We start from the raw sequence: 20438 nt of genomic DNA, 5'->3' as shown, positions 1-20438 counted from the left end.
CATTTATCCAAAAGCATTTGCTCAGTGTACGTCTCTGTGCCACATGTTGGTAATTCTTGCAACTTTCCAAAATTTTTCATTACTATTCTATTTTTTAGGTGGTCTGTGATCAGTGGCTTTGATTTGCTGAAAGTTCAAATGATGGTTAGCATTTTTAGCAATAAAGTATTTTTTTAAAGATTTTATTCTTATTTATTTGACAGATAGGGGTCACAGGTAGGCAGAGAGGCAGGCAGAGAGAGAGGGGAAAGCAGGCTCCCTACTGAGCAGAGAGCCCGATGCGGGGCTCAATCCCAGGACTCTGAGATCATAACCTGAGCCGAAGGCAGAGGCTTAACTCGCTGAGCCTCCCAGGTGCCCCAGCAATAAAGTATTTTTAAAGTAAGGTGTGCACATAGTTTCCTTTAGACATAACATTAATGTACCCTTAACAGACTGCAATATACTGTCAACATTAACTTTTATATGCACTGGTAAGCCAAGAAAAGCAAATATTGTGATATTTGCTTTTTTGCAGAGATCTGGAACCAAACCCACATCTCTGAGGTATTCCTGTATTAGTGATGAAGAAGGATTAGCCCTAGGGCTCTCTGCATTAAGTTATGATGAAATAATGGAATGCTTAGGCGTTATAAATATATCTGTTTAATAAAGAGTTTCTTTGGGAAAGACATGAAATCTTCACAAAAGGTGGTCTCCTCCTTTGCATACTCTTTAAACAAGCAGTCTTTACTATTGTCCATCAGACCATTTCAGGGGGTCCACAAAAGCCGAAACCTGGCATCATCACACCGCTACATCATTTGCCTTTTTCATGCTCATTCTCCCATAGTCGTGATGTGGAACTTCCCAGAAACTATGGGATGTGTAATGCTGATGTCATTCTGATGGCTAATAGAATGCACGCATGTATATTTTTGTTTTTAAAATTTATAAGCACGAATTTCAAATGTGGTAAGTATCAGCAAACACTTCTCTTTACAAGAAAGCTCTTGAGGATCCTCAGTAATGTTTTTAAAAACATTCTAAATTTTTGAGAATTGCTGCTTTAGTTATCCTGCCTGATCTGACAGTTGAGATACAGGGCAGGGTGGTAGCTCCAATTAAATTCAGAACTGTAGCAAGCTAATCAGTTTGCAAAGTTGATATCTAAAAACAAAACCAAAAGAGCATATACGAGGAAGTGCTCTCAAATTGATGAGGTCACATCCAAAGGACACAGTTATCAACTTGATGGAGCTTCCACTGGCTAGATCAGGATTTGTGATCTATCTGATTTGTGACTTTGTGATGAATCAGAAACGTTACTGGCATCTTCTAGTGGGTAAGAGAGGGGAGGGAAGGGTTTCACACACGGAGGGAAAATCTAAAGATTATCATTAATGTCCACATTTTCCAAAAGAGTGTCATGAACAAAACACTTAGATTTGATACTTTTAATCATCCAGTATCTTAATACAAATATAAGAAATAATACAGAATTAAATAACGTATGAAAAGCTTACTAAATATACAAATACCCAATTCAATAGTGAAAACAACATATACTTTAGTTCTTAGGTCACTGAGCAGAGACAAGAAAGCAAAGGGCACTGCAAATGTCACTAATTTGGTCTTGTGATTTTTAAGAGTTCAAAAATGTTCCACTAGTTAGAACAATATATTTAGAAAAAAGGGATTTGTAAACCCATATGCACCTTCTCTACTGTTGTGAGAAGTTAACGCATGGGAAAAGAAGCCAGGAAAGAGAAGCAATTGAATTGACTTTGAATTGAATTTGAAACTTCCTAAATGGCTGTTTTTATTTTATCATATATTTCCTTTTGAATTCACAATGATTGGTATACAACTGGATTCTGTTATAAGTCAAATGGGAAAGGAATTTTTTTTTTTTTAAATGTGAGCTGCTGGGCTAACAATACTTATTCTTCTATACAAGTAGATAAGCAAAGTTAAGGTTGCCAATGTTACTTTGCAGTGAATTCAGTCTCATATTCATTGTGCTGAACATCAGTCACAGAAGGACATGAAGGACAGCAGTGAAATCAAGGGTTCTGGAAAAATCACTTACTAACAGAGCAGTGAGCAGGTAGAGAAATACCACCACCACATGAGGAGGAAACACACTTGTGGACCTAAGAACAATATGGAAGAGATCGAACAGCAACAGAAAGGTGGAAGGTCATCTCAGAAAAGTTCTTTGGTCCTTAACACCTTCCCATGTTCTCCTTTCTCTTCTTCATTTCTTGATTCCTTTTTTCCCTGGAATTACATCAGTTTTTAGAGCAGAATGGCAAACTATCTCATCCAACTTCCTAATTTTCTAGATGCAAGTGTGGATGCTCATTGAGATAAAGTAATGAACAGAGGGTTGCCCTCCGTTGGAGCCAGAGTCAGCCTCTGAGTTGTGGCTACTGATTCAAATCCAGTCTCCATTCAATAGCACAATACTTCATTGCTTCACAAAATCAAGTCCTACAACAGACTTGAGAGGTAAAACGACTTCCTTTTAGAACTCCCACAACCACTGGGTAGCTTAGATGGCAGTAGAAAATCTTGAAATTCTTAGGTCTTTTACCCCTACCTCTTCTGCTCTTTCTGTCCCTCAGAGAACCATCCTTTTCCTCCTGAGTCAGATTCAAGTAGACCAGGGCGTAACTTTTCAGGGTTCTGTGTGATTCCTCTAAGGTTCTGGATAAAAGAAAGATCAAGATATTAACTTCAAACATTTATAATGTCTATCCTAACATATTTGAAGAAGGATCAGTAAGAATAGAATACACCTGTGCATATTTCATTGGCAAAGATAAGGACATTTCTGACCCAATGTGATGTGGGGAGACCATGACTCTTTCCAAGGGACATAAGTAATTCTAAGAAATAATGTTTTGCAGAATCACTTAGGACTATTAGGACTAAAAGTTTAAAAAAAAAAAAAAGAAAGAAAGTTAAAAAAAAGTTAAAAAAAAAAAAAGAAAGTCAAAGAATTGCAAATAATCGACATGTATTTTACTTATAAGACCTTGAGCTTTGTTCTCTGGATACTAACTCTTGGGACATTGGACTGGAAATGGTCACAAAGTAGACCTTCCAGGGGTTTTTCCTGGGCTACCAGGTTTCCAGCACCTAAACTGAAAAGGCATGAAAAGATCTGGGATTTTATCTTGGTGCTACCTCTCATTCTTTGTGTAATCTTAAGTAAATAAGTACAGTTTTCTTTACCAGAAACTCGAATATTTAAAACCTGCCAAAAATTCCAGTGTCTGCTGTCTGTGGTAAAAAACAAAACAGCGTGGGCAAGAATGTCGAGACTGAAGGTACTGCTAGCGAGTAACTCTGTCAACCGGTCATGACGTTTTGATATGATGGATGGCTTCCGCCCCTTTTCAAGGGTAAACTCTTGTAGAAAAATATGTTGGAATGCAAGATTTCTCTCAGCATTTTTGACCTAAGCAGTTCAATAAAGATTGCCTCACATTTTTCTCATTAAAACACCTCATTTCTTCTGCTTGGAGCCATGAGGAAACTGGAGCAGGATGTTGGCTACCATTCATGCAGCCTGCCTCAGGGAGACAGACATAAGTACAGTTTTTATACAATGCAAAGATTCTTATTATTTTAGAAGCAAATACTCTTTGTATTGTCCTAACTGGTCACTAATTTCATTATATTGTTCACTGGGCATTTCTGTTATTTGATATAGTACTTGAAGAAAAAGTGAAATTTGGCATATGCACTTCATAAGAATGTCTAAATTTTCTATTGTTTGCCAATTCTGCCTCGGCTCAAACAAACAAAAGAAAACTAGTACTCAAGACAAAAATTTCAAAGACCGAGGTGATTATCTGTCTATTAAGATCTACCCCAAAGTGAGGTTAGTTTCTGGGAAGCATGTAATCATTGCTGGGTTGACTAATGAGAAATAAAAGGTTATTCTCAAGCCCAAATTTAATTTCATTGTAGTATATGTGGAAGGGGCAAATTTATGACATCAACATGGCTTTAGTAGCAAGAACTGTTATAAAATGGGAGAAAATTTCCCTAGGAAATTTTATTTTATTTTTTCACTTTCTATTTTAGTAATAAAGCACTGGATTCACAAAAGAGAAAGAAAAGAGGATGTTCTTTGAAAACATTTCAACCTATTATCTTACTGCTGTAGTCTCACTGGAAGTAACTGCAGTGATCCCTTCAGGAATGCTACAAAGAGAAAAATGCCTCTAAGTCATCATACCTTCCTCCAGAGTGCACCTTTACTGGTAAAAAGAATACCATTCTTTTTGGCATTAAAGAGGATCTCAAGAAAAAGAGAGTCTACTTTTTCTACAAAAATAACCTCATCATTAGAGATCATGCCTCTATCCCAAAACTATGCATCTGCTTGTGCTTTGTGTGCAAAGAAGTGATTTTGATCTAATATAGACTTTGCTATTGCCGTACTTCCTTATTTAACAGAGTCAAACCTTACTTAACTAGATTCATCTTACCACTGAGCAGCTTCCTAGAGAGGATTCTTTTCTACTCACATTCAGTGAGTTTAAGAATTAATTCATCCCTCATCTCCTCTTTCTCTCTGCATGAACCTTGAACACAAGCACCCACATGCTCACACACATTCAGTTCCCCCTTTTCACTTCTTTATCTTTAAACACATCACCATTGTTCCAGTCACTGGGTTCAGGAACTGAGTGTCATCTTTGACTGATGATGTTTCCCTGCCCATCCAAAAGCACAAAAGCATTAGGTATTTAGGAGGATGGAAAGAAAAAGAGAAGAAAAAAAAAAAGAAAACCCAAAGTAAGGGCAAGGCAAGAGAAGCAAATGTAGTAGGTCCATTCGCTTTTGTCACAAATTGATAGTCAGAATTTTTTTTCAAGATTTTATTTATTTATTTGACAGAGAGAGATCACAAGTAGGCAGAGAGCCAGGCAGAGAGAGAGGGAGAAGCAGGCTCGCTGCTGAGCAGAGAGCCCGACACAGGGCTCGATCCCAGGACCCTGGGATCACGACCCGAGCTGAAGGCAGAAGCTTTAACCCACTGAACCACCCAGGTGCCCTGATAATCAGAATTTTTAAAAGAAATTTAAAGTGTCAACATCTTCTATGGTTTTCTTCTCTTTCTCCCAACTTTTTGTATAACTTCAGTTTTGGTCTTGAGTGTTTAAGTCTCCAGCATAATTGACACTTAGTTTTACTAGCTATTTAAGTAAATGGGACCAAATGATCTGACTGTTAAAATATTTGAAACCAGCAAAAAAATTCAGTCACCCAAAATGTGACACAGAACATTTAACGTAGTTAACTGATTTGGTCATATGTCATGAAGGCATCATCCGTAAACGGCAATCCCAGTGCTTGCAAGCTTCTACAGATGTTCAGGTGTTTATTTTCATAAATGAGAAAAAGTTTGGAAACAAAGTTAAGTTTACTCCCCTTGTTTCAGGAACTGGAAAAAAACATTGAACAATAGTGTTTTCCAGAAAACCCAAGACCTACTTAATGAACAAAGGACCATGATTTTGCAAGTGCCCCATTCTAGTGGAATTTACCTTGGGCTTAAATGATTGTATTATAAGATTCTTGTCCAACAGGGACTTTTTAAGATGAATTTGAACACTTCATACTTCTTTCCTCACACTTTCCAAAAGAATATAGCAGTAACAGCAAACAAGGGCTAAAATACATGCAACCCAATAGTGCCTTTCAAGTCAGGACTCCAGGACATCAGAGCTGGAAGAACATTCTGGCAGAGGTCAGCTGACCAAGCCAGGGTTCTAGCCTTAAGCCTGTTGTTAACTAGCTGTGTGATCTTAGGGAAGGAAGTCAATTTCCCTCTCTTCTGCCTTTGACATTCTGCAGAGCACTAATGAATTCTATGGGCCTATGTTTATATGCATAAAATTATCTGATCTGTAATCTCCTTTTCCCACAGAACAGTTTCTTTTATCTACTTTTGCAAAGGGGTCATTGACACTGAAGATGTGTTGCTATTCTTATAAAATCACAAGGATTAATCTGGTAGTTTACATAAGGCAAAATTAAGTGTCTGAAAAACCTACAACATGAGCTTATGATTTAACTTTTGAAAAAAACAACAGTTTAGGGCGCCTGGATGGCTCAGTCGTTAAGCGTCTGCCTTCCACTCAGGTTGTGATACCGGGTTCCTGGGATGGAGCCCCACATCGGGCTCCCTGCTCGGCAGGAAACCTGCTTTTCCTCTCCCACTCCCCTTGCTCGTGTTCCTGCTCTCACTGTTTCTCTCTTGCTGTCAAATAAATAAATAAAATCTTTAAAAAAAAAAGTTTCTCAGACCAAAAAATTAAAAAAAAAAAAAAAAAAAACCAACAGTTTTTTCCTTCCCTATCTTTCAGTCATCTGAGATGGAAAAAACTACCTTATCAGCCTTTCAACCCTTGGAAATCCCCATCACACATACCATAAACTGAAGCTTTGCATTACATTTAATAACTTACGCACCACCTGCCGAAAACAAACAAACAAAAAAATATTTCTCTCTCTCTAGCTGACTCCTCTTGTTTTATAGCATCTCATTTTATAATATCTCCCAAGATTTTAGACTCAGCTTTTATGAGGTACTGAAGTTAAAATAAGAAAAAGAGGGCGCCTGGGTGGCTCAGTAGGTTAAAGCCTCTGCCTTTGGCTCAGGTCATGATCCCACGATCCTGGGATCGAGCCCCGCATCAGGTTGTCTGCTCAGCAGGGAGCCTGCTTCCTCCTCTCTCTCTGCCTGCCTCTCTGCCTACTTGTGATCTCTGTCTGTCAAATAAATAAATAAAATCTTCAAAAATAAATAAATAAAATAAAATAAGAAAAAGAGAATTGAAAACCTCACTTTGAGAATCTATCCATCCATCCATCTGTCCATCCACCCATCCATCCAACGATCCTATGATTCATTCACTTTCTTAATGAAAGTTTATTGAGCACTTAATATACATAAGACATTGTGAGAGCTGTTGTAGGGACAGAGAAAAATTTATAGTCTATAAGGATAGAATGACATGACCTAGTTATAAGTCTAGGTCACCTGTATGCTGCCTCTAGTGTTTGACACATAGTTAGAGTATAACAGAGAAAATACTACTTAATTAGTGAGTATACTGGAAAATTTCAGAGTCTCTTACAAGAAGTAGCTGGCCTGAGGAGCGCTGTAAAAGGAAAAGAGATTATCTCTCCCATTAACTGGCAGAAGAATACAGCATGGGTACTGAGACTTTTTTCCTCTGGTGTTGCTATCAGCTGACTCTTCAGTGATCAGACAAATATTTTCCACATTTGCTCTCAACAACCCTTACTCTTAACTTACAAATAATTAGCTATTAAATGATCTTAGCAAACGAAATCTGAAATATCCAGTTTAATGTCCAACTGCATGAAAATGAACCCCAAAGTCTTCTAAAACACCAGCAACAACAAGCAGAACACATGGTTGCCAACCTTTATTTACATCTTCCTGTGCCCCCCACAGTGCTATTAAAAAATCATTTGTTTCCTTCTTTGTACTTCCTGTGATAACTTACCTCAGTCTTGGTTCCGATGACGTTTCCAGTATAATAATATAGAGATTAAAACCAGGAGAATTACCAAGGAAACAATGCTTAACAAGAGCGGAACTGAAAACCAAAAGCCTATAGATGGTAAAGGGAGAGAAAGAAGAAACAAAGTCATAAGCAGAAACTATTGAGGCAAAAAGTGGTCAAGCAATCGTGAAGTTTTTCCTAAAGTGGAGCTTTCAATGAAAATTATCTTCAAATATATACCTATTGAGGTCTCCATTCATGTTTTCATATTATTTCAATAACATTAAGTTAATAATAATCTAACCACATATTTCCTGTGGTTACTATCCCCTAAGAGCTTTGAATGTATTATTTCATTTAATCCTCAAAACAACGCAAGAGTTAGGTATTATTATCATCATCTCACATATAAAAACAAGAACAACAACAGAACAAAAACTGCGGCTCAGAGAAGCTAAATAAGCCCGCAAATCAGCCTAGTAAGGGGGAGAACCAAAGCTTGGCCAGAGGTCACAGCCCATTAAAATAATGTATTTACTGAAGAAGTTGCAGAAAATACAGAGAAATATAAAGGAAAAAAAATCATGAATTTCATGATTCCAACCCCAAGAGTGACTCATCTCAATGTTTTTATTGTATCTCTTCTCATCTATGTCTTTGTTATTAATTCTCTTTCCAAAGGCTCCTCAATGTCACTCCACAATACTACAGCAGGGAAAGAGCTTCCTGATTCCATAGTTCCTAGCGTCTTCCCCATCCTTCTGTAGGGGATTTGTCACATTACCTAATTCAATTGAACCTGTTCAGACAGAGATGCATCTAACTTCCATAGTTACAATGCATGATAAATGCTTGAAGCATGGATGACTTTGAGTAAATGTTTGTGGAGTAAACAAATGTTACACAAATGACGTATAAACATAAATAACGTAAGTCAGTTTTGGCATTCTTGGACAAGACATGTTCCTTTTCAGCTTCTTGTTCTTCAGAACAAGAAATTCTTCAGAAATTTACCCTCTGCCTTGGCTGAAAATGAAGATATCTTTACAAATGTCCAGATCTAAGACCACAAATCTTTTGCCCAAATTTACTTAAATGTTGACATTTTGATTAGTCTGTTTTTTTCAAGGACCCCAAAATGACTACCAAAAATGCTCCCCAGAGGCCACCACATCCATAAGGCAGACAGGGGAAAGTTTTTCCAAGCTTTAGTGCTTAAAATGCTCCCTGAAAGGGGCGCCTGAGTGACTCAGATGATTAAGCATCTGCCTTCGGCTCAGGTCACGATCCCAGCGTCCTGGGATGGAGCCCCACACCATGCTCCCTGCTCAGTGGGGAGTCTGCTTCTCCCTTTCCTTCTCCCTCTCCACCTGCTCATGCTCTTTCTGTCTTTATCTCTCTGTCTCAAATGAATAAATAAAATCTTCAAAAAAAAAATTTTCCTTGAAGAAAAAAGCATCAGTACCTTTGTAGGAAGCTTATGACTGGTGCTTCAAAGCCACACAGAGAAAGAAAATTGTGGCTATTACCAAAGTGCCTAAAACTGCCACTTCTTTAATCTCCCACCCACAAGCCTTCCTTCTCGCGTCCATGAGGTCCAGAGCGAGAAGCTTAGAGAGAAACACAAGAAAGCAAAAAAGGGTCTTGTCAGGAGGCAGTTTGTTTCAAAGGGGTGAGGAAAACATTCTCAGATTGACCCCTTTCTTAAAAGATCTGTGGCCTTCCACAGTGTAAATGATGCAGAGCCCTCCTCCTAGATGTCACCTCTTCCAGGAAATCTTCCTGATCACTCTAGACCGAGCTGATCTAGAAATCTTCCTGATCCCCACTCAGTCCTCCCAGGGTGAACCGGAGTGCACCGCAGCTTTCCAACTGAAGCATTTCACATAGTTTTATCATTGCCCACTGGATATTCCCAGTAGAATTGAAACTTTCTGAGCAAAGAGACAAAGTCCTGCTTACTGTCATGTTTCAACAGTCCCAAACCTGGCAACCAACAGATGTTAGTGGCATGGGGAAAGAAAAAAAAAAAAATGCACAGATAGATCTCAGCAAATGCATGTGGCATGTGGGCAACATACCACAGTTACCAAAGTAAAACTGGCTCTACTCGTTTCCTCAACTCTCTTTGTCTTTCCCCACTCACTCCATTCTCTCCCTTATGAACTCCTTGGCTAAGCGGCCAAGAGGCTCTGTAGAACATTCACCACTTGCCAGTTGTATGGACACAGATCCACCCACAGCCTTCTCTTACCTTTATCCACAGTTTGCGTGACGCTGGTCACGTTCCCCAGGTGAAGCACCTGGCAGACCACCTCCTTCCCCACCTGACTCTTGGGGTCTTTGACCTGGAGGACGCTCGTGACAGATGTGGTCCCATTGGGATGGGAGAGAACCTCAGTACTGTTGTCAATCCCTGACCCAGACACCTTCCAGGAGATCACAGGGGCTGGGCGGGCATTGGCGGAGCAAGTGATATTCAGGTGGTCTTCGAAGAATTTATAGTGAAGGAACACTGTGGGCTGTACTGGGACAAAAAAAAAAAAAAAAGAATAGAAAAAAGAAAGAAAGATGGTCTGCCATCAGTTAAGCACCACATTCTCTTCAGAGGATAGAAGAAGATCTTTACAGAAAGACACTGGGGGCTCAAGAGGTGAGATGTGGCACACCTGACCCAAACTGGGGCTCCTCAGTTCATTCTGTGTCTAATCCTCCAGCCGGCAGGATAGAAACTGGCCTAGGACAAACCTGGAGCATGAAAAATCCTCTCTGCGGTTTGTCTGTAGGGGAATTAGCTGAAGGGGTGGAGGGGATCTTCTTTCCCACATAGTCCAGACCCTAATTATTCTGTTCTCCTTTTCCATAGGCAATGCAGCATCTCTGGCTTCTTCTGGGTGTCCCTCTCACAGTCTGACAGAGGTCACCTGTCAGCACTGCCAAAGAGGGAGGCTGACCTCTCAGAAGCCCCAGGGCGGTTTCAGACCTGAGAGCCCACAGAGGGGCTGCTGCTTAGAGATGGCTTTTCTCTGCTTGGAGCTGGAGCAGGGAATGATATGTGTGGAGGAGACTTGGAAAGTCCCTGCTTGGAGTATCTACAGAAAATGTAAATTGGAAATTCACTGCTGATAACAAGAAAATCGCAGAATGACAGTTGAAAGGACCTTGGAGAACACCTGATGGAGTTAAGAGAAAATGACTAGCTTACAAGAAAAGCATATTATGTTAGTCCAGCTTTTACCCTGTTCCTTTTCCAAAAGTCCCTTGACCCATGAATTCATTTTCATTGTGTACTTTGAATACACAGTTTATCTCAGCTGAGCAAACACAGGATGGCTTTCCTGTGGTTGCTCTGGAGCCTACAAGATAATTAAAGGCCAGTAGCTAAAGGAAAGCCTGGTCTGTGTTTAGAGGTTCAAGAGGTGGGGGAGGGGGGTGGCAGTGGGCTGGAGGAATGGGGCCAGAGGACTGTGGCTTCTTCCAAAGAATACTCAGATTACTAAAGTCAATGGGCAGTAGGGGAAGACAGATAAAATTGAAGGAAGAGGAGTGTGGCTGACATGGTGAGACATGGTGAGACTGGGTGGCAGGGTTTTCTGGAGCATCAAAGGAAGCTCCAGACGGAAGCTATAGGGTGTGGCTGGAAAGGATCGGTGTGGAAAAGAACAGGGTTACTATCCGCAAGACGCAGGGGAGTGTAGTTTTCCAGTAACAAAACAAACAAACAACAACAACAAAAACTATATATATAAAAGTTTATAAGTGAAGAAGGATAGAAAATAGATGATAAAAAAAAGAAGAAAGAAGAAAAGAAAAAGTAACGGAAATGAAAAAAATGACAAAAGAAGGAAAAGAAGAACAGTGAGGACCGAGGGAGGGAAGGAAGCAGGGAGGGAGGGAAGGAGGAAGGAAGGAAGGAAGGAGGAAAAAAGAATAGGAAAGAAGGAGGGAAGATTGGAGGGAGGGTGCAGAGGGGAAAAGGGAGACAAAGAGACAAAGAGAGAAAGAAAACAAAAGAAATAGAGTCAAGAAGAAAACCTGGCATAAGATCATGCAGAGAGTACTCATTATAGGCGAAATAAGTGAAAGAAACATTTTTTTTTTTTTTTTGCTGTTGCCATACCTCCCCCCTTGCATTCATTTACTTTTCCTCCTCTTACTCCGTGTCCAATATTCTTGGTGTGCTCAGACTCTCACTTTAACATTCCTGATAACCCTGTCTGAACTTCTCTTTTCCCTTCTAAAACTACGTCCAAGTGTGCCATGCTCCAAAGTTACCCGTACTGCTACTTCTCAATTCTTGATCTCAACTAGGTGTCAGTTAAAAGGAAAAGAATTATGTCAAACTAAGCCTCTTGGGTTTAAAAGAGTGCTTGTTATCCAGTTAAATACCTAGTCGACATCAGGTATGAAGGGTCTCTGTGGAATGTCCCCTTACCAAACCCGAGAGAATGTGCTGGAACAAAATGAGAGGGACCACAATGACTGGCTCTGGGGAGGCCCAGTCTGGCTCTGTCCTTAGATCCAAAACTGTTAGAGCTTTAACGACCCTACAGGTGATTGATTACGTACTTACTGTGCAGAGAGATAAACTCTGGTTCAGAGAGTGGATGGGATGCTCCCAGGGTCACATGACTGTTAATGGCAAAGCCAGGTCTGAATCATATCACTACTTATGAAGAACCCGTTATCCCCACCATGGTCCTTGATTTACACTTGCTGACAACACCATTCCTCAGAGCAAAGATAACTCCAGCCAGAGATTCAGGGTAGCCCCGTGAGCTTTCCAAATAACAATAACCACAGTTATAGCAGACATGAAAGGCTAAGCGTCTTCTCATGAAACTTTCTGAGGTTAGCACCCTGAAAAACTAGGCACTACCACCATGTCCCGAACATTCTTGAAAATAACATTTCTAGCCAGAGACCATGTATTCCCAGAGATTCTCACCAGAGAGGGTGAGGCAGGCTATTCCTGAGATCTTCCCAGAACCAAAAGTATTGAAGAGGCACTTGTAACACCCTTCATCCTCCAGGGTGGTATTCCAGAACGTGATGGTTGAGTTCTTGAGTTCCAGCTCGGTGATGTTTATCTTGTCCTTATAGGCGGGCTGGACCACAACCCCATGGTTCTTGCTGAAGGTGACCATGTTTTCTGGGCTAACAGGCTTGATTTTCTGCCATGTCACAATCAAGACTTCCTCAGAATTTTGCAGAGAGCATCTTAAGGAAGCAGGTGTGTTCAGTGGCCTTTTTTCATTTTGGGTCACCACTTTTATCATGGAATCATAAAAGAACATTTATATTTTAAAAGTTAATACATAAAAATACACATTTTTTCTGATTAAAAAAATGCATGTTCAAAGTTAAACATAGAAAAGATAGATAAAAATGCAAAGAAAATATTTACCTACATCCCTGATATTGCTAGAGAAATATAAGTTCAAATATGTTTACTCAATCTTTCAAAGTAACAGAGTAAAAAAACAGAAAGCAATTTCTGTCACTGTTTCTCATGACAGAAATGCCTCAATGAATCCCTGTAAGCTCAAAGTATGAAAATGAGGTTGGAAATGAAATTTGCCAGAGAGAATGGAAGCACCACCAAGAATGTTCATGCCTAGAAGTACAGAAGCAAGGAAGGGCCAATGGACAATTGGCAAAGTGATCCGTTTAAGTGAAGAAGATGTAGCTACCCTATACATTCCACATGCACGCCCTACAAAGAAGGGGCAGCAACAGCAGGGTCTGCCTCCAGGAAGCAGTGGTGAATATAGGAACCTAAGGTAGAAAAATATACCAGACGGTGTTTCAGAAGGCTATATAGTACCAGAAGGCTTTGACAAACAAATAATGATCTATGCATTCCCACATTTTTACTTAATGCCATGCAGAATATAAGGTATGACAGTAACTTCTTCCCCTTACAGTGCTGGCTACTCATATTGATATGATAGATGATTCAGAGGGAAATCTTCATATAATAATAACTAGGCAGACATCTGAGAAAGCTGACACAATGAAAGAAGAAGAAACACTACAAACCCAGGAACTCAAATGAATAATAAATCAATAAACACTTTGACATGAATAAATGTGATATCTTAAATGTAAAAAGAAGCCAGCATTGTAAATAGTAGAAATCAGAATTGTAGAAAATGACAAATGCAAAATCTTAACGATTTGGCTGACTTAGCAGAACGGACATCACTAAAGGGTAAACTAGCTAAGTAGGAAACACAGGTCATGGGATTATTCCAGAATGTGGCCCAGAGGAATAAAGATATGGAAAAAATTGAGAAAAATTCAAAGACCCAGAATGTTTCGGCATCAGAACTTTGAGACTTACTAGAAGGGAAAAGGAAGAATGGGAGACAAAAACACTGTGAGGGACAAAAATGCATTCTCCAAAATGATAAAAGAAGCTTTATGTTGGGGCGCCTGCTTGGCCCAGTCGGTTAAGCATCCAACTTTTTATTTCAGCTCATGTCATGATCTCAGGGTCATGGGATTGAGCTCCAGGTCAGGCCCTGCACTCAGCAAGAACTCTGCTTGAGATTCTCTCTCTCTCTCCCCCTCTTACCACCCACATTCTCTCTCTCTCTTTCTCTCAAATAAATAAAATAAATCCTTAAACAAACACACAAACCTTTCTGTGCCTAACAACGTAAATGAAACATATAAAAAACCATAGAACTGAAAAGAAAAATTTTAAATCTACAAAAATAATTTTCCATAGTTTTCTCAGAATTTTCACTTCCATAAATTAAAAAATATAGATAAAACAAAAAAGTCAAATATAAGGATGAAAAGTTTTGAAGTGAATATTTATATATAAATCATTACATATAAAAATGATATGTGTATGTATATATGTATGTATTTATAAACTTTTACCCAAAGAGAACACACAATCTTTACAAACATTCCCCCAAACTGAACTTGAAACAGGATGCAAAAAAAAGCTCCTACCCTATCATCTTGCACACTGATCACAATGCAATAAACAAGAAATTTACATACTTCTTTCAACTCTAATTACACCAGAAATCATAGCAAGACTAATCAATTGCCATAACTAACAAGGAGACTAGAATGTATTAAAATCCATAGAAATTGATAAAGCCATATTCAGAAGGAAATATTTAATCTTAACTTCACTAGGAAATAAGAGAGATTGAAAAATGAGTACACACATTTATCCAAACATCCCAGGCCCCCAAAAGATTAAAAACAAGTGAATTAATATGGATAAAAGCACAAATTAATGAAATGGTAGACAACATGTAGACTTAATAAAAAAACACCAAAATCTGTTTGTTTGTTTTTTTAAATGAGTAACAGAGAGAACATGTTGGCTACCATAATTAGCAAAAAAAAAAAAAAAAAGAAGAAGAAGCACTATCCTCTCAGTGGCCCTTCAAAAATGTTAAGGTAAGGATGACAAGGTAGGTATAGCAACAGACACAAATTGGAACCCAGGAGTACTGTAGAAGTATTGTTTTAGGGATGTACACTCTTGGTAGATGTGAAAACTTCTGGAGGCTATACCTGTTGTTGGGGTTTTCTGAAAGTTTGTTGAGATTTTGCAGAGAAGAGATTTGAAGAAATTGCTGCTTTTAGAATGGAGAGTAGAAGAGAAACCCAAGTTAGAGTTTCAACCTCTTAGGTGATTTTTGTATTTAACTATGGAAGAAATAATTTAATGGAAAGTCTACAGTTCTTTGATGCTTCTATGGAATGCCATTTAAAGCCCTCTGGTCCATTGGTAAAGCCTGTGCTATGGATGGTGAGAAGCCTGCCCTGTCTCCAACTGTGAAGGCTGATTAGAAAGCAACAGCACGTGGAAGGTGACAGAAGGTCAGCAAGGTGAGGGGATGCTTTCCCATGGAACAGAGGAGAAAGGTCTGGCACAAGTAGGGAACTCAACGAATAAGTGGAGAGCACAGGCATATGCTTTATATAGACTTTATATAGACTGTGAACCTATGTAATAATTTCATTATTTTCCACAGTCTTCTGCAAAGGAGGGGTATGCCCAGTTTAAAGGCTTACTACCAGATTACCTTCTACGAAGGGTATATTCATTCAGACTCCCAAAGTGTTTCCATATCTTTATAAACATAGGAAATTATATTTAAATAACATTTAGAACTCATTTGTTTTGATAGGTGAAAAACATCTTAATTTAGAAAGAATTTCTTCACGTCTGGTTTTATCCTTAGAAACAGTTTCTACATATTCAAAGTCTTTTTCCATTTCGAAACCAAAAATGTGGAAAGCAGAAACACTCCCATTCCTCCAAGCAAATTACATGTTTAAATAATTCATGCAGACAAACGAACTAGCACAGCACAAACAACACTAGCCAGATGTCTCTCCTCCAGAAATTGTGCTCCCTGGACCCCATGCAGGGGAACTGGGTATCTTTTTACCTTTCGCCCTGCATGGCATCACTGCTGCAAAGAACCAAATCAATCTGTAGGCAGACAGGCGACAGAAGGACCTCCTGAACACCTGAAGACAGAAAGCAAAGCAAAGACATGGGCATTTGCATGTGGACAAAAAGCTAAGGAAGCTTCAATCCCATGGCCACCTCAGGGAATGCTGGAGCTAACATTTTAACCACCAGATAACATTGGTTTTGTGGATGCAGAACCAGAGACTACAGATGGAAGAAATAAAAGAGTGTGCTCAGCAGCAATATGGCTCCTGCATTATGGCAACCCCTAGCACTTTGAAGCCTCGCTCTCAAAACCACCACTGTCAAGAGCAAGGTCTCAAAGATGTAGGATGGGCGGGGAAAACAGACTGCCGGAGATACACACAAAAAACACAGAGATGACACACGCTGGACAGCATCCATTTCCCAAATAATCCACATCCGTTAATATCAAAGACGGTAACTCAGGGGTTGGAACCACTTTTCAGAAAGATACGACTGCCTTGAAGTTTGCTGACGATGTCCCTGAAAATACTACAAGTTTTAGATGAACCGTACCTTTTAAAAAATAGTAATATCCAGAGGCACCTGAGGGGCATAATTGGTTAAGTGTCCAACTCTTGGTTTTGGCTCAGCTCGTGATCTCCAGGTCCCTGGATCAAACCTCACTACCAGCTCTGCATTCAGGGCAGAATCTGCTTGAGATGCTCTCTCCCTCCCCCTCTCTCTCTGTCTCTCCCATTTGTGGGCATGTGCTGTCTCTCAAATAAATAAATAAATCTTAAAAAACAACAAAAAAGTAGAGTCTTTGGTTTTTTTTTTTTCTTCATTGTTTTGTTTTCATCTGTCCAGGCAGAAATCTTTGGCATTTTTACATGATGACATTTAATTGAATGTTATTCTGGGTATCATTTTATTATAAAATGAGAGGGTGGGATGTAGACAGATGAACTTCTTTCTACAGTAGCCCCATGGATTCTTTCACTTGATCTACATGTGTGTGTTCATAAGGGTACAGGCGAGAAATGTCATTTTCCCCCTACATTCTTCTATACTAGAGATGTGTAAGAAATCTCGGTTTCTCTGTATTTATCTTTACCTGAATTTCGTTGCTATTTCATGTTGCCATTCCAACTAGAGGTAGAGACTTCCTTGCAGTCAGTATCACATCGTCTCTGTCAATTCATGCCCCTGCCACCCCCGCGCTTCACTACTGTCCCAATCTTTGGCATTGCACCTCCATTCCTGTAGGCTCACACAATGCCTAGTCATGGGACAGAGCTACTAGTCCTTTGTCACAATCTATCTACATTAGCATTAGCATTAGCATAGCATTCTCTAAGATGGATGGGTTGCCCTTTGGTCATCATGGTCATCAAGATTTGTGCAATTAAGCCTTGTGCTTAGAAAGTGCCTTCTCTCATTCTCTTTCATTCTCCAGATTCCATGCCCCTGGGTTCTCCCTATATGGGGCAAAGGGAAATTCTGTAGGCTCTCTGCCTGGACTCCCATGGATCTTACCATCTCTGTTTTACTCTTGCCTTGTCGCTATGAGGAGACTGGTCTCTTTCCATAGTTTGCCCCAGATAAGCAAGGCACAGGTGTTCTCTGTTCTTAGATTTCAGCACCTCCCTGTAAGTTCTAGTTACCACGCTCCTGAACTCCCTCCCCACTCACAGGGATCAGGTACAAACCTGCCTTTTCAGAACACAAGCTTGTGTCAGGCCCTCTTTGCTCTCCCAGCCTAGAAATACAAACCCTAGGGTCAGGAATGCTGGTTCTCCCATCCCCTGCGTTCTTCCCATCTGGAAAAACGTATGTCCTTGGTTTTCCAATGTTGACGCTTTTAAAACTCAAATGCTTAGGCTCTTGCTGTCTCAACACCTTCGCTTCCAAAACTTAAGTCTTCTTTGGCACTCTACTTCCACACCATTTTTTTTTTTTTTAACCGTATGCCTCTCCCACACATGAAAACCCAAATTCTAGCAAAGAGGATGAGGAATACAGAATGGATTGGCTCTCAGAGTGAAAATCTGTGTTTTAGGATAAGACAAAAAGTCGACACACACCACAGTGTGTGAGATGGGAGCCAAGAATGTTGAAGAAGGGAAAAAACAATTATTGAGGTAAGGGAATTAGAAGGAAAGCCTTGTTATTAAATATATACATAATTATTCTAGCTGACTGACGAGTTGGGGTTAACACAAATACCAGATGTGTGAGCCAGGACAAATGACTTTACCTCCCCAAAATGCAGTCAAAAATAACAGCACCAACCCTTCTGTTAAAAAGACTAAGCAAGTTAACACATGCAATGCTCCCAGAATAGTGACTGATAGGAGTAAGCACTAAATAAAACTGTAGTCATTACATTGGGTTACTATGAGAATTAAACATGTAAACGACTAATACAGTGCCTAAGGTAGAGTAAATCCAAAAACATGTTTGATAACTTAAAAAAAAAAAAATCCACTAATCAAATCACACACAGAGGGTACAAAATGAAAATGGACAAATCCTGGGGCGCCTGGGTGGCTCAGTGGGTTAAAGCCTCTGCCTTCGGCTGGGGTCATGATCCCAGGGTCCTGGGATCGAGCCCCACATCGGGCTCTCTGCTCAGCAGGGAGCCTGCTTCCACCTCTCTCTCTGTCTGCCTCTCTGCCTCCTTGTGATTTCTGTCTGTCAAATAAATAAATAAATCTTTAAAAAAAAAAAAAAAAGAAAAAGAAAATGGACAAATCCACTTCTACCCCTTGCCAAGAGGGCCAGGGTTCCCAGAGACCTGTCTTACCTGACAGCTTCCCTCTGGCAGACAACTGCTCCTATCCATGCCTCTTTCCCCTGAGTTTCTAGGTGTAGATCTGCTCCCACCACGTGTAGTTGCATGGACTTGTGAAAATTAACCTCTCTGTTTGTTTTCTTATTTGCAAAATCACATAACAATTCCTCCTCTGAAGGATGGTTGTGAAGATCAGCAATATCCAGTGCGCGGAGTAAACACGCGCTCCCAGGCCACCATTCTCCTTTGTTAAGATACTGAAATGACTGGCCGTGCGGTCTTGCCAATAAACCATATATAGAAAAAAAAAAAAAAAATACCTTGAGGTATTACTTGTATTTGGATTTTAATTTTGTATTGTTACTATTCTTTTCAATTATCCCAGTGTAAATAAAAATCCGCTCATTCAGATCCGGAATAAACAAAATGTCTGTCTCTCTTGGATACTCTGGGGTTTAACCCTGATTTATCTGGCCCTTTCTGCCTCACAAGGCGAAGGACCGAAGGATGGAGAAAAGAGGTCGGTGCATCCAGGAGGGAGAGAGCTCTCCGGCAGAGAGCGAGCCCTGAATCCCGCAGCGCCCACCCCAGCTTTGTGTGCCAACACGGAGCCAAAGCAGCCATCCCTTTCTTGGGACAGAGCACAGCAGGGTGTGCTTTCCTGCGTCCGAGCCGGAGCCTGGGAGCCCAGCCGCCAGCCTGCCCAGAGGACCCGCCGGCCGCCCGCGCGCGCCTCCCGGCCCAGTTCCCCTCGGAGGACCGCCGTGATCTCGAGAGAAGCGTCTCCGTCGCCGAAGCCCCCGACTGGCAGCATCCTTCCTGGACAACTGGCACTGAGTACCGGGACTCCAGGACCAGCCTGGGAACCACCCTCCTCGAGGCGAAGTCCTCTTCTCCGCAAGGCTAAGCGTCGCGGGGAGAGCGCCGGCACCGAGGCCAGCCCCGAACCAGTCCCGGGCCAGCCGCAGCAGGACGCGCGGACCCCGCCGCCGTCCCCGGGGCCGGCGCGACATCCCCCGCCCTGCGCCCTGGTTCCACGCCCGGCCCCGCTCACCGGCTTCCCCATCGCCGCTCCGGGCCGCGCGCGATTGCCGGCTTCAGCTGGAAAGCCCGGGGGATCTGACCGCGGCGCGCGGAGCGTCTCTGGCTCAGGGAGGCGGGCCAGTCTCCGCCCTATACGAGCCTCCGAACACCCCCCACCCTCCACTTCAGGGGGAAAGTTTCCAGTTAAATCCCCCACCTTTAAAACGTTTAAAGTTCTCGAGGGTACGGTTGGTGAAAGTGAGAAAGCTCTGTGGGGTGGGGGATACACTTTTTCCATTTTAATTTCAAGGACAGAAGGAAAACGGGGGAAGTGAGGAGTCATCCGTTGGGCTTTAGCACTCAGGACCGGCAACGGGCAATGTCAAGCAGGTGTGAAATAACAGGAGGTGGTGAAACCGAAAAAGAACAAAGGCTTTTCTTGGGGGCTCTTGGAGTTACAGTTCAGAGAGCACGGGTTGCGGGAAAAGCGCTGTGCTCTGGGGGGAAAGGCAAGCGGTTATATGAAAAAGAAGGAAGGGGTGATTCCATGATGCAGATAAAGAAAATAAGAGGGAAAGGGGCTAATTTGTCCCTGACCAGTGGAGCCATTCTGGTAACTATGGCTTTATTGCCGCTGTCAAATTAAACCTTCTCT

General features: G+C 41.0%; 1 protein-coding gene across 2 annotated transcripts; it reads right to left on the bottom strand.

Annotated features, from left to right (window-relative positions):
• Positions 1–629: 629 nt before the first annotated feature.
• On the bottom strand, positions 630–19990 carry LOC122908500 (OX-2 membrane glycoprotein-like). 2 transcript variants are annotated; one of them, XM_044251383.1, is made up of 6 exons: positions 19815–19990; positions 15974–16055; positions 12490–12810; positions 9796–10068; positions 7542–7649; positions 630–2691 (listed from the first exon to the last, which is right to left on the bottom strand). In XM_044251383.1, the coding sequence occupies exons 1-5, from the start codon at positions 19824–19826 to the stop codon at positions 7543–7545; spliced, it is 795 nt and encodes a 264-aa protein (XP_044107318.1). In that variant the 5' UTR covers positions 19827–19990; the 3' UTR covers positions 630–2691; position 7542. The 2 variants fall into 2 exon arrangements, with proteins under 2 accessions (XP_044107318.1, XP_044107317.1); XM_044251382.1 differs by lacking the exon at positions 15974–16055 and having other exon boundaries at positions 19815–19867.
• Between the last annotated feature and the right edge of the window lie 448 nt (positions 19991–20438).

Source organism: Neovison vison, chromosome 6, assembly GCF_020171115.1.
Source record: "Neovison vison isolate M4711 chromosome 6, ASM_NN_V1, whole genome shotgun sequence".
Taxonomy (NCBI): Eukaryota; Metazoa; Chordata; class Mammalia; order Carnivora; family Mustelidae; genus Neogale; species Neogale vison.
Note: the sequence above shows the minus strand (reverse complement) of the source record. Positions and strands in the feature narration are given on the sequence as shown.